Source organism: Eupeodes corollae, unplaced genomic scaffold (assembly GCF_945859685.1).
Source record: "Eupeodes corollae unplaced genomic scaffold, idEupCoro1.1 scaffold_781, whole genome shotgun sequence".
Lineage (NCBI taxonomy): Eukaryota > Metazoa > Arthropoda > Insecta > Diptera > Syrphidae > Eupeodes > Eupeodes corollae.
The window spans coordinates 17233-31805 of record NW_026605285.1 but is presented as its reverse complement, the minus strand read 5'-3'; the positions used below and the strand labels follow the sequence as shown (position 1 = coordinate 31805).

Below are 14573 nucleotides of genomic sequence, written 5' to 3'. Positions count from 1 at the left end.
TCAAAGTACCTACTCATGAATTTGTGTTCCAAATTTCAAGATTCAACAGTGTCGGAAAATTCCCAATAACTTGTTTGATAATCTATCAATGAATTCATAAGTGAAAATCTCTGGCAGTCAGTCAGAGCTTTTGTGGTTTTTAATGTCCACATCTCAGAAAACACTCATGATGATACAAATATGAAACTTTTTAAGGTTCATATATTCCACCACCTTGTCAGATGTTTTCAAATTTTCAATACTTATTTCTTACAGTGCTCTAAAATAGTCCACACATTTTAATCAACTCTCGAAGCGGATATGGCTTATTATTATTAGAAATAATATGGGTTCCACCAAATACAAATCTACACCATCAAACTATATCGCATCATCATCGTCACATCACCAACCCCCCACCGTCCACCGGAAAATTTTGGACGACACATCAGCAACAGGAAACTGGAATATATCAAACACGGATTATTATAGCTTATCCGATTGTGTAATTCAAATGGGAAATTAATGTTGCCTCGTGTTTGATTCGATAGGGGTTCAGGTTTAGCGATTGCGAGTAGGAGTGAGATAAAACGTTAACGTGTAACGCGATGAATCAATAAAATGTGATGCCATAAACATTAAACGTAATATTGCAAAATACGTCAAGGTAGATAGAATAAACTGCCATAACCTGCCTTCTCCTATTTATGATTTATATAATGCTATTTGTTGGGCTTCTTGATATGGTCTCCTCGAATGGAAGATAGGTAGATATTGGGTTTTATTTTTTTTTCATGTAATGAATTGTATTTTATGATATAAATTGTATTAATTAGAAATGGGTGAAACATTATGATGAATTGATCAATTCAAATGTTATTGGGTAATTAAACTTTCAAAAGAATCCATCTTGAAACATGGACAATTTAGAGACTTGGCTGTTAATTTTGAGGATTTGTACTACGCAAAATACTGAATGAACACAATGGAGCATATTCATAAATGCTAAGCCCTTTCTGACTTGTTACTAAGCAAGTCCAATTTTAGGGCTTAGCCTGTGGTCTTACTGTAAACATAGGAAATGCTGTGTTTAATTATATTTGATGTTTGTTTTTGAATTGAAAAGCTTAAAAAGTAAATACGTACGTTAACTTGTTGTCCAGAAAAATGTCGATTGATACGGTAATTGAAGAATGTATGGATGTGTTAGAAGTTTGAGTTATTTGGTGATCTGCAAAATATGCCAAAAAGAAAAAGAAAAATATACAAAACATAGTTCAATCCATTTGAATTAAGCGACAAGGATTTCTACAAAAGATGTACTTTCATCTAGAAATTAAATTTTGAAGCCCCTGTTACTGTCCATTAAAAGTGAGTACTCCTTAAATTTTTCCTTAATCATGTTCTGCACGATTTAGTACTCCTTGTGTGGTTCTCAAACTTCAACCAAATTGCCAGTGACTTTCAGAGCTTTCTTCATTCCAGAAATGCTTCTTTAGGCTGCAACTTTTACCCGATGCCACTGCTCCTTCAATTTTTGTACGGTTCTATTATAGCCATCATTGCTGTTGATATCGGACTAAGATGCATTCTATACTGTTATCATTTTGACATCATTTCTCTTATCTTCGACAATGTTGATGTGCCGCCGAATCAACTCCCGTAAAAGTTCCTTCTCTGACTGCGACCAATTTTCTTTTCGCGTTTCATATTTTCTTTGTTGTTCATCTACAATATTAAAGAATGTTATAAATTTCTTTCTTTGATTTCTTATTAAAAAAAATTTGTTTTTTCTTACTTTTTTTCGGCATGGAATAACAAGTTTGGAAATATAACAGTATACTTGACCTGTCAATTGAAGCGGTTCTACTAAACACAGCTTGGAAATTGACTATGAATGAAACAAGCCTTAAACTGTAGATACAAAAATCACCACTTTAATAATTCTCTATGAAAACGCCCTTTGACGAGTACAAAATTATTTCGAATAGATCTAAAATTAAAGATGTTTCCTTTTTAATGAATTTTTAGAGGGATAAAACTTTGAAATGGAAAAGAAACAGAAAATTGTTAGGTGTCGGCAGAGCGGCCTTAAATCGCACAATTTATGGGTCCGTAACGTGAAATTTTTCGGTAACCTTCCTTCCTTCAATAAATCAATTGTGAAACATGCCCTATGAAATGTTCCGCCGCTTTGTTGAAACCTCCTGCACATGTTGATTGTTAAATCTATTAAGGGAGAGGTCAGTGATCAAGGCTCTATAGCGGTAACCATTAATTTTAATGGTCTGGTCAACAACGTTTTTAAAGAAGTACATACCAATTATTCCACTAACTCACAAAGCACACTAAACAGTCAGTTTTGGTGGATGGAGAACCATGATTTTGAAAACTTATTTTCTAAATTAAGGAGTGTTGTTCAGACGTCAGTCTGTTCATGTTACAATACTAAACCAAACTTTTTAAAAAAGAGGCTGACATTGATAACTTCCCATCCCGTCTGTCTATTTGTCTTGCTTAAAAGTTTGTAGTTTTTCGTGTTGGTTTAAAAAAGTTGTCAGTTGAACAATTCTCAAAAATTTTAAAAGTACCAACAATATTTTTCATATAAAGAAATAGTTTAGTTTGAAAATCTAAATAAAAACTAAATTAGGTGGCGCAGCAGTCCATGAAGAACCAGGGCCTAGTAACTTACAACTCCCAACCATTCCTGTGTGCGAGTAATGTTGTCAGAGATGGAAGGTTTATATTGGGAATCCGAAGGGCTAATTTTGAGAAAGCACTTTTCATGACAAGAATTACTCTTGGAGGATTTGTCAATTAATCGCAAGAGGCAGTACCCGTGAAAACTTTTCTTAGACCGCATCTATCTAAAAAGATGTATGCCTCTGATGGAATGAAGCCGCTCAAGCGTGCACTCTCAAAATACTCGTCGTTCGGATAGAACGCCCAGAAAATTAAATTGTTTTAACACGAAATTGTCAATTGTGATTCGAGTCCCGTTGTATAAGGACCTCGTTGAAATAGTAATGCACATAAGAAGACTCGGCTGTCCCATATAAGCCGGTACAGCGCAGCGTCGTAAACACTGCCGCTCGAACACCCGAAACTTCTCCATCTGGGAAGGGGCAACGTTGAACCACACAGGACAACCATAAACGATCATCGGCTGTATGACGGCCATGTAACAAATTACCTTCACTCTGGGGTCAAGCCGACTGCTAGAAAACAGCCGTTTCGTCAGAGCGAAGGTTCCTCTGGCCCTGGTCAGAGCAGCATTTATATGTCTGTCGAAATATAAATACTGATCTAACCAGATACCGAGATACTTCACTACACTTTTGCTCTATAATGGCTGCCCGTGAAGATCAACGATGACCATCTTGCGCCAATTCTTACACGTATACCTTTAGGCCTTAGCCAAAGGAGTCCGGAACAGAACTGTCTCCGACTTCTGGACATTTATTTTCAGTTTCCAGTCGTCACAATATCGCTGAATCTTGTCGAAATCACGCTGCAAGAGAATTTTAATGACCTCAACCTTTCGGGCTGTTCTTTACGCAATTAGATCGTCGGCTACGCAATTGCCTTTGTAAGACTACCTCTCAGATCGCTGGTGTAAATGTTGAAGAGAATCGGCGAATTCACCGCTCCCTGTTGAAGACCATTTTTAATTGAGAATGTTGTGGTAGAAGTTACATTGCCACTTTTGACAACAAACTTTCTACCGTTAAGCATATCATAAAGTATATACAACAATGTTTTGCTTATGCCAAGCCTGCTCAGTTTTAGGTAAAGACCCTCTAACCATACGGTGTCAAAGGCCTTTTCCAAATCAACCAGGACAGCACCTGTGCATTGTTGTTTTGATTTATTCCATTGGATATCAGAAACGAGTTTAGACGCAGCATGAATTGTGTCATGACCCGCCTTGAACCCGAACTGTTTATCGGGAATTATTTTGTTGTCCGCAGCCCACTTAGTCAGAGCCCTATTAATGATTTTTTTCGAAAACTTTGCTGATGCTCAGAAGAAGACTTATCTGCCGAAGATTTGACGGGTTGGAGTTGTCCTTTCCCTTTTTCGGGAGAGGATGAACCACAGCGGTCTTCCAATGCACTGGATAATATGCATTATTGAAGAGTGTGGTGTAAATGTCAATTGCTTCCGTCGGTAAATGTCTCAGTACAACGTTGGATACACCATCGACACCTGCTGACTTTTTATTTTGTATTGAATTGAAGATGAGCTGAAGCTCAACCTTCATCACTAACAAGGGACTACGGGTACTACAGTTTTGTTTAATAGATTTTTCGTCGAAAACAGATTTTTACCAATTTTAGTAGCATTTCTTAAATAAAAAAAAAATGAATAAAATTAATTTGAGGGGTATCAACAACCGAACATCAATTTGTACCAAATTTGCGTACTATTTTTTGTAGTTTTTATTTTTATATAAAAACTGCTAAATATCGAAAACATTATATTCCGTGAAATAAAAAGTTTGAAGACAATATTTTTAATTTTCGAAAAGCTATTTAAATCGAAAGTAAATTGTTACCTACCAAGTTTTAGCATATTTTTTTTTGTTTTTTTTTTTTTTTGTAAAAAAATTGGCCTTTCGATTTTTCTGAAAATTTTACCGAATGTTGAAAACAATATTTCTTCTAAGATAAAATAAGTTTAAAGCCATAATCTCAAGTTTTTGAAAAAACTTAAGTCTTCGTTGCAAAAAATTGTTTCATAAAATTTTCGAGGTGACAATATTTTTTCAGTTTGTTTTTACCTTTCCACAGGAAGTTATTGTAATGAATCTGAACTGTCAGATTAAAAATTTTGACATTTGTCGACGTTTCAAGGTCCCTATAGTCGAAATAAAAGATTTTTAAAAAACCATCTATTCGTGCGTGTGTACGTATGTTCGTACGTCCGTACGTACGCGACGTTTTTTTCGTTGTCCATAACCCAAAAACCAGAAGAGATATCGAATTCAAATAAATTTTGTTATACGGAAAACAAGCCAGAAAGATGCAGAAAGGGCTCTCAAGAAAATTGCGTGGGTGTTTTTTTTTTACCATAGCAGTTTAAAAATATGGTGAACATTTTGGTTAATCTTAAATAAAATATCACATGAACTAATGACGCTAGAGACTTGAATTAAATTTTATATTATATATTGTAACGTGATACCAAAGAAGAATATTTTTGGAAAAAAATCCAAGTAACGTTTTTTTTTATAAATAAAAAAACTGAAAAAAATGTGTCTCCAAAACTATTTTGTGCAACAGATGAATAATGTTAATGTTAAAATCTATTTGACAGTTTTTTGTTAAAAACTAAGAACCTAAAAAAAATCACTCAAAGTTGGTAAAAACTGAATTTCGACTCAAATATCTCTTAAAAAACTTGAGATTAAGTCTTTAAACTTATTTTAACTTATAAGAAATATTGTTTTCCACTTTCAAAAAAATGTTGAGAAAAATTGAATTGACAGTTTTGTTTTACAAAAAGTAAAAACCTAAACAAAAAAATTAATAAAAGTTGGTAAAAATTGATTTTCGGCTCAAATTTCTTTTCAAAACTTTGAGATTATGGCTTCTAACTAGTTTTTCTTTATAAGAAATATTGTTTTCAACATTCGGACAAATTTTGAGAAAAATCGAATTGACAGTTTTCTTACCAAAAATAAAACCTAAACAAAAAAAATAATAAAATTTGGTAAAAATTGATTTTCGGCTCAAATATCTTTTCAAAACTTTGGTATATTAATATAGTTTGCACATAAAAAACACTGTTGTCAACATTCAGTAAAATTTTGAAAAAAATCCAATTGACATTTAAAAAAAAAAATAAATTAAAAGAAAATTCAACAAAAGTTGGTAAAAATTGATTTTCGACTCAAATATCTTTTCAAAATTTGAGTTTATCAGCCCTTTTCTGCTATTCACGTGGATCAAATATTCATTCATTCATTCACCCATTCGATTACCTTTCATACCGCCTTTGCATTCTGCTATCCTTCGATTGAACTACATTATCCCAAACCAATTTGACATTAAAAAAACAGCTGTTCATCTAAAAATCTTGGGAATGTTGGATAAATTAAGTTTGATCAACCCAGCTAAACAGAATATTTTGTGTAATTTTTGAAAATGGGCAGTATTTGTCTTTTTATTCCAATTGTAAGTAGAGGAATAAGAGAATCCTAAAACAAAAAGCTTTAGAGAAATGTTAAAACGTTTCTTCCTGCCCCTAAAAATGTTAATATTCTTTTATTTATGAAACCAATATTCTAAATTGAGCAGACATCAATTTAACATTCCGCTGCATTTTATATGAGAATCTGAATTGTATAGAGTGAATGCTGAAAGCATTGAATAGAAGAATACAGCGCAGTATTACCGACATTACCGACATACACAGATTCACTTCGAATGAATAGCAGAATAATGATTAGCGAAAATTCAATTAAAATTCCCTCCGATGAATAGCAGAACAGGCCTGTATAGCTGCCAACTAATTTTTACTAATAAGAAATACTGCTTTCAACATTCGGACAAACTTTGAGAAAAATAGAATTCATAGTTTTTTTTACAAAAAAATAAAAACTTAAAAGAATATTTAACATGAATCCGTTTCTTCATAAAAAATATAATCTACAAGAAATAGTACTCAAATTAATGTTATCAGCTCTTGATATCTCTCAAATTAATTTCATCTATACAATTTATAAAATTTAAGAAATGCTAATGTTGGTAAAAATTTGTTTTCGATTAAAAATCCATTAAAAAAAAAAAAACAGATTTTCAAATTTAACTATTTCCCCACGCAATTTTCTTGAGAGCCCTTTCTGAATCTTTCTGCCTTATTATCTGTAAAACCAAATTTATTTGAAGTCAATATCTCTTCTGGTTCTGGAGCTATGGACAACGAGAAAACGCCGCGAACGTACAAACGTACGAAGGTACGTACAAATGCACGCACAGACATCTTTCTAAAAATCTTTTATTTAGCTCTAGGGGCCTTGAAACGTCGAAAAATGTCAAAATTTTCAATTCGATAATTACATTAACTTCCTATTTGACGTTAACAATCGTTAGATGTGTCAAAATAAGAGTAATGGCCATACATTTACTTTTTGTCAAAAATGCAAAGTAATTTTATGTTATGACGAAATAAGAAGTAATTTTTCTTGGTTCCATGGCGGATAACGTACCATCTTTCAATTAATTCTTAATTATGTTCCAATTATTCACTTACCAGAGTTTTTTACCAAGGTCACGTATTTTTCCTTAAAGATAAGATACATTTTGAATTTTCTCTTAAAAGTAGTTAAGTAATTCACCTAACACCTTCAACCACCATAAACTCAGACACACTGGCTTTCATTAAAACTTCCCTTAATAACACTTAACTTTACTTATCTCTCGTAGGTCTACAGTACAGTACATAGTAAATAAAACCAACCCTGCCTTTAAAAAAATATTGAAAAATATCCTAGAGAACATTTAGGTTAAAGATTATATCTAAGAGACAAATTTTTACTTCGATATAAAGTTGTCGCTTTATTGACTGCCAATATATAAAGGGTGATTTTTTTTGAGGTTAGGATTTTCATGCATTAGTATTTGACAGATCACGCGGGATTTCAGACATGGTGTCAAAGAGAAAGATGCTCAGTATGCTTTGACATTTCATCATGAATAGACTTACTAACGAGCAATGCTTGCAAATCATTGAATTTTATTACCAAAATCAGTGTTCGGTTCGAAATGTGTTTCGCGCCTTACGTCCGATTTATGGTCTACATAATCGACCAAGTGAGCAAACAATTAATGCGATTGTGACCAAGTTTCGCACTCAGTTTACTTTAATGGACATTAAACCAACCACACGAATGCGTACAGAAGAGAATATTGCGTCTGTTTCTGAGAGTGTTGCTGAAGACCGTGAAATGTCGATTCGTCGCCGTTCGCAGCAATTGGGTTTGTGTTATTCGACCACATGGAAGATTTTACGCAAAGATCTTGGTGTAAAACCGTATAAAATACAGCTCGTGCAAGAACTGAAGCCGAACGATCTGCCACAACGTCGAATTTTCATTGAATGGGCCCTAGAAAAGTTGGCAAAAATCCGCTTTTTTATCGACAAATTTTGTTCAGCGATGAGGCTCATTTCTGGTTGAATGGCTACGTAAATAAGCAAAATTGCAGCATTTGGAGTGAAGAGCAACCAGAAGCCGTTCAAGAACTGCCCATGCATCCCGAAAAATGCACTGTTTGGTGTGGTTTGTACGCTGGTGGAATCATTGGACCGTATTTTTTCAAAGATGCTGTTGGACGCAACGTTACGGTGAATGGAGATCGCTATCGTTCAATGCTAACAAACTTTTTGTTGCCAAAAATGGAAGAACTGAACTTGTTTGACATGTGGTTTCAACAAGATGGCGCTACATGCCACACAGCTCGCGATTCTATGGCCATTTTGAGGGAAAACTTCGGAGAACAATTCATCTCTAGGAATGTACCGGTAAGTTGGCCACCAAGATCATGCGATTTGACGCCTTTAGACTATTTTTTGTGGGGCTACGTCAAGTCTAAAGTCTACACAAATAAGCCAGCAACTATTCCAGCTTTGGAAGACAACATTTCCGAAGAAATTCGGGCTATTCCGGCCGAAATGCTCGAAAAAGTTACCCAGAATTGGACTTTCCGAAAGGACTACCTAAGACGCAGCCGCGGTCAACATTTAAATGAAATTATCTTCAAAAAGTAAATGTCATGGACCAATCTAACGTTCCAAATAAAGAATCGATGAGATTTTGCAAATTTTATGCGTTTTTTTTTTTTTTTAAAGTTCTCAAGCTCTTAAAAAATCACCGTTTACTTAAGTTATGGTGATTTCAGAATATTTTAAATTCCAATTGTGGAAAGCAGGATAACATCTTTGAGGAAGTAGACTGTTTCGCTCATGATAAGGTATTAAGGATCCTAAGTTCTGATATAGAAAAAATAATTTCCAAGATTTTTCAGACACCTAGTTCGTGTTAAATTTGTAACGTAAGTTCCCATTTCTTCTCGCATTGCTGATGATAAAAATGAAAATTTTTTTTAATTATTGTAAGGATGCGTTAAAAGTCCAAAGTAATCAAGTGCAAATTACTATTAAATCATTTGGGTACTATAGTCTGTCCGATAAAAATTGGCAGTACAGGGAAGATAGGGATATCTGCATCTCGTTCGCACTCTTTTCCTACACATAAGTACCTTTCTCAAAAAAGTTCTTACAGGGTTGCCGTAATGCGCATTTTGAATTTTAAAAAGCTAAAAAAAATAACTGCAGGGTTACCATTCTTCTTTTTTACATTCAAATTTCATTTTGATCATAATTATATATGAAAATGAAATAAAAATTATCTTTTTCCACACCACCAAGAGGTAAGATAAATGGCGCGTTTTTGAAGGGTATCCCCAGTAGGCCTAATCCCTTTTTGATAAAAAACAAACAAAAAAATGTATTCATAAATATTAAGATAACAAAAAAAATAAAATAAACAAGCATAACAAAAATAAATAACAATTCATGTTTCATAATATTTACATATACATATATACATTTTAATCCGAAGAGTAGTTACTGCTGCTGCTCTCTTCATCTAAATTTATGATGAGGCTTTCCACAGCATCTTCCGAAAAAACGTCCATTTCCCACATTTTTGGCTCAACCACCTGCTCAACGTGTTGGACACACCAATGCCATTTTTCAGCGTCCACGTTTTGTATTGCACTTTCGAAAAGGCCTTTTAGTTCTGTCATCTTAAACGACTTGTTTCGACTTGCCACGAATCCTTTTACTTGAGCCCAAACCAATTCTATTGGATTCAGCTCACAGTGGTAAGGAGGCAAGCGAAGCACTTCGTGTCCTGCAGCTTGGGCCATATCGTCAACGACGTATGTTTCATACCTGGTTTTATGGTGCTTAACAATGCTCAACAACTCTGCCTTCACCATATCATCCTCGAAAGAAATATCGTTTGACCGGAGCCAAATCTTTATGTCGTTTTTTTTTGTTGCTGTAGTTGGAGCTTTGTTTTTCTTTCGTGAATGATATGATGCGTTATCCAGGACAATAACTGAGTTGGGATCCAGGCACGTAAGTGTTTCCTTAAACCACTTTTCATAAACGTCGGCGTTCATATCTTCGTGATAATCACCACTGCTTCCAGAAACGAAACATAGGAGTCCGCCATCTACGAAACCTGTAGAGCTTCCTATGTGCGTTATTATAAGCCTCTTCCCTTTTCCCGATGGTGCACGCAAACCTGTTGATGAACCTTCCGTGAAAGCTTGCCGAGGTGTTAATATGGACGGATCTTGCCAAACTTTTTCTTTTGTGTGCCCTTCGTTTAGCCAAGTTTCATCAGTGTAATATATTTTGCGGTTTTGTTCCCTAAGTTTTTTTATTTCACGCAAGTATCGCCTTCTCCAGGCGATAATGTCATTTCTTTCTAATAATACACTTTTTCGCTGGCGACTGGCAAACTTAAAGCCAAGATTTTTTGTCAAAATCGTGTGCAAGTAAGACCTGCTGATTTTGTTGATGTTGACATTAAGTTTTACCTCATTCAGGATTTTGTCAAGCGTCGGTAATTCATTATTTGAAAAAAATTGGTGAACTATTTGTCTAATTGCACATTTATCAAAATCATCAATTTTAATTTTGCGACCAGATTGGTTTTTCTTTTTTGGTGGTGAGTTGTGGCCTTTGGTGCTGTTTTCCTTCAGAAGTCTGTATACTGTTCGTTCAGATACAGAAAAAATATCAACAACCTGCTTTACAGCCTCGGTTTTGCTTTGCAGGTTCTTAGAAATAGCTTTTGTCGCCTCAACTATTTCTTTTTTTTGTCGGCACTCAAGTCCTTTGAGCCTGTTGATGTTGAAGCCATTTTTAATTTGCACAACACAACAATAAAATACAAACAACACCACAAAATCATAAAGATAATAATATACAAACAAAACAACAAAGACACAACACTAAAAAACAAACCACACAACAATAGAACAACAACAGCACAACAAAATTATTACAATAATGCACAAAAATAACTCGCAAAATGAACAAACCTACCGCCCGGCACAAGAATCTACGCAAATAATATACTTCCTTTTTTTCCCCCTAAATAAAATGTTCATTATATACTCGCATAAATAAAAAAATTAAAAGTATTTGTTTCTAAACAGTTTTTATTTAAATAATTAGTAATATTATACATTAGTAATATTTGTACATAGGTAGGTATATAGTATTTTTTTCAAACAAAAACAAAAACGTAACATCTTCATTACAAATAAAAAAGTTGTAGGTATCACAAAAATTCAAAGGATGTAAATAGGTAGCTTATAATAATATAATAATCATATTAGTCTTTAGTTTTTGTACATATTTTTGTTATGTAAATTAACACAGTCTTTTTCAACTTCAAAATCTACACATTTATTTCTCTTAACAAGAGCTTTTGTGAATAGAATTCCACTTAATGTGGGATTCTGAAGCTTATTTCTAAGCCTAGTCCTGTTTAAGTTGACTGCTGAGAATAATCTTTCGGCCCCCGCTCCACTATGTGGAAGACAAAAGATAAACGAAATTAATTTCTTCATATGCGGAAACATTTCAGTTTCGTCGCCGAACTTTATATTTAAAACATTTTTCCAGAACTGCTGAACATTTTCAGTGGAAATATCTATTAAATTTAAATTTCGAAGGGATCGATATTCGAGGTCAAGTTCATTCCATTCGCCTTCTGAAAAAACGTTGGAAAAATATTTGGACAGAGGTCCAAGTGAACTAAAAGTTTTGTTTTTGAGAGATGCTGGGCTGACAAATTTTAGAAGTTTAAAAACTTCACCTTCATCACAAAAGTCAAAACGTTTAATTATCTCTTTACACGACTTAATGAGAAAGTTTCTACAGTTATCTTTAAAATCAGACATTTCGCTTTCAGTTAAAACTGAATCTTCCAATTTTGAACACAACTGCGGACCCAAATACAAATTTCCCAAAGATTCAAAGTTTTCTATATTGTTCAAATTTATTAAAAAAATATTTGGTAAACTATTTAAATATTCTTTTTTTAAGAAGCAATCGGCTATTGTTTTCAGTGTTAGTTCTATCCGATCGTATAAAATATGAATTTTTATATCGTCAGATTGCATTTCTATATTCAATTTTGTAAATAAAGGCAAAAAAAAGTTCAAAAAATCTAGATATAGTATAGTGGATGGTTTTTCCAATATTCGATAAATCTTTTCACACTGTTTTTTATTAAGTGTGTCCTCTAAATATGTTCCAGCAAAGTACAAAAGCAATGCATTATATTGTTCAATCAGTCTTTTAATGACTGCATGAAGAGACAACCATCTTGTTTGTGAAGGATGAAGCATTTTGTGTGGTTTAACATTACAAAATTCTTGAAATTCTTTTAAAATGTTTTGACGTTTTGCACTACAATTGAAATGGGCGTATATTTCCCGACAGCAGATTTCAACTTCGTCAGGTATGAATCGTAATGCATTACTGGCCACAATATGAAAAGAATGGCAAACGCATCTCATCACAAACAAGTCTGGGATGATGTCCTTTTAATATTTGGAAACAGATTTATTTTTCCCAACCATCACACTTGCACCATCTGAAGCGAATGCAACCAAATTTTTTTCAAATGGTATTTCATTCGATTTAAAAAAATCTATAATTTTCTCGAACAGTGTTCTTGCGTTCGCCTCAGGAACTTCTATTAAAGCCAAAAAACTTTCACTTTTTGTAGATCAACAACATATCTACAAATAACAACAAGGTTTTTTTTAGAATCGATAGTTGTTGACTCATCAATAATAATACTGAAGACTTGATTTTTTAAAATTGAAATTAATTTACGCAAACCAAACTCTCCAGTTACATTTCTTATTATACACGTTGCCTTGGTGCTGCATAAGGTCATGTTCTTTGCTGTTTCCGAGTCAGTAAATATTTTCTTGAGAAGTGCAGTCAGATGGTCAAAAGCAATGAAAGGAATATTGTGCTCAGCAGCAAATACACAAAGTTTTATTTCAGCCTCTTTTACTTGAACATCACTGGGCTTACTTAAGAAAGAGGACATTTTAGGCTGCTTGTTAGTTAACAGGAGGCTGGCATTTCGAATATGCTTTTGAGTCTTGGCGTGTTTTTGCAGCTCGGATTTTTTGGCGACTTGAGCAATTTTGCACACTTTGCAAAATGCCCGAACAGCTGATGTTGATGCTGCAGATTCTTTTTCCTCCTGGCATAGCCAGCCCCTGAATTCGGGCAATAATTCCCATTGCTTTAAGTATTTATTTTTTGAGTTTGCTTTTATTTCTTCTTCACTTGAACTTGAATTTGAGAAGCATACTCTTCTTCTTTTATCTACATAAATAAATAATAAGCGCATGTAAGGATATATATGTAAGTAGATATTAAGAAAAATTATTAAATTACCCATTTTGCTACCGCTTGTTTAAAATTTTTCGATGAAAGAGATGAAAATAAAAACGATGTATTCTGTTATATGGATAAACGTCAAAACGAAAGAAAGCGTTCAGAAACTCAAAATTGTAATTGGGGCATTACATGGACTATTTTTAGATTCAAATTTAAATGGGAAATTTACGATTGAAGTTTTTCTTTTTTAATGCAATTTAATATTTTATAATGAAATTACGTTTTAATATTTAATTTTAATGAACAAATGTATTTAAAATATTTTGTGTTTTATCCCCTTTTATAAATTGTTTCCCCTTTTTTTAAGCTTGTCCCGAAATTTCCCCTTTTTCAATATAAAATCAGCAAAAGTGGCGCTTTTCCCCTCAATCTGGGGACCCTGGTGCATGCTCATGCTCAAGTGTGTGCCAGGTAGGTCGTTGTGGGATCTACGTTGGATGCCATCGAAAATTCATGGGTGTTTTATTAAACTTTTTAAAGGAGTTTCCTTCAATTGGGTATGGTGTAGAAAATAGCGCGCCACTGATTTTTAAAAAGCTCTCCCATAAGGCCTGTACTGCCAATTTTTATCGGACAGACTATAGACATTATTTTTTAACATTTTTTAAACTTAAATAAGCTTTTAACCTGATTCCGAAAAATTTGTAACATTCTTGAAGCTGAATTTGTCCCACTTTAATCTATACCCGCCTTATGTTTCTACAAGACATTTTTCTTCAAATTTTAACTCAATACAAACATTTTGCAAAAATAAAAATTTAAGCAGAATTATTGATAAAAAGAAACGCGGTCGTTTACGAAAAGAAAATGTAATAATTTGATTTGAAAAGCTTCAGATACAATTTAAAAGTTGATTTAACAATTTATTTCCTTCACCACCTCTGGAAAGATATGTTTTAAAAAGACATTTCTCTTAATGGCCAAGAAAACAATCATTTCTTTTTACTTGTTAAGTGCTTCTAGGAGGCAAGCGGACTCTCAGGAAATAGTGGATACCTTCTAGGAACCTGTATATTCCTTTGAATGCCAAGTGCCAACAGTATGGGAAATACAATAAGTGTGCAACGGGAAGAGTC

At 33.6% G+C, this 14573-nt stretch overlaps 2 protein-coding genes across 3 annotated transcripts; both read right to left on the bottom strand.

Moving 5' to 3' along the window:
• Positions 1-9355: 9355 nt before the first annotated feature.
• On the bottom strand, positions 9356-11174 carry LOC129953479 (uncharacterized). Its single transcript, XM_056066730.1, has 2 exons — positions 11110-11174; positions 9356-10905 (listed from the first exon to the last, which is right to left on the bottom strand). The coding sequence occupies exons 1-2, from the start codon at positions 11172-11174 to the stop codon at positions 9597-9599; spliced, it is 1374 nt and encodes a 457-aa protein (XP_055922705.1). The 3' UTR covers positions 9356-9596.
• A 104-nt stretch (positions 11175-11278) lies between these two features.
• Positions 11279-13557, bottom strand: LOC129953478 (uncharacterized). 2 transcript variants are annotated; one of them, XM_056066727.1, is made up of 2 exons: positions 13495-13557; positions 11279-13422 (listed from the first exon to the last, which is right to left on the bottom strand). In XM_056066727.1, the coding sequence occupies exon 2, from the start codon at positions 12591-12593 to the stop codon at positions 11409-11411; it is 1185 nt and encodes a 394-aa protein (XP_055922702.1). In that variant the 5' UTR covers positions 12594-13422; positions 13495-13557; the 3' UTR covers positions 11279-11408. The 2 variants fall into 2 exon arrangements, with proteins under 2 accessions (XP_055922702.1, XP_055922703.1); XM_056066728.1 differs by having other exon boundaries at positions 12136-13422.
• Positions 13558-14573: the final 1016 nt, after the last annotated feature.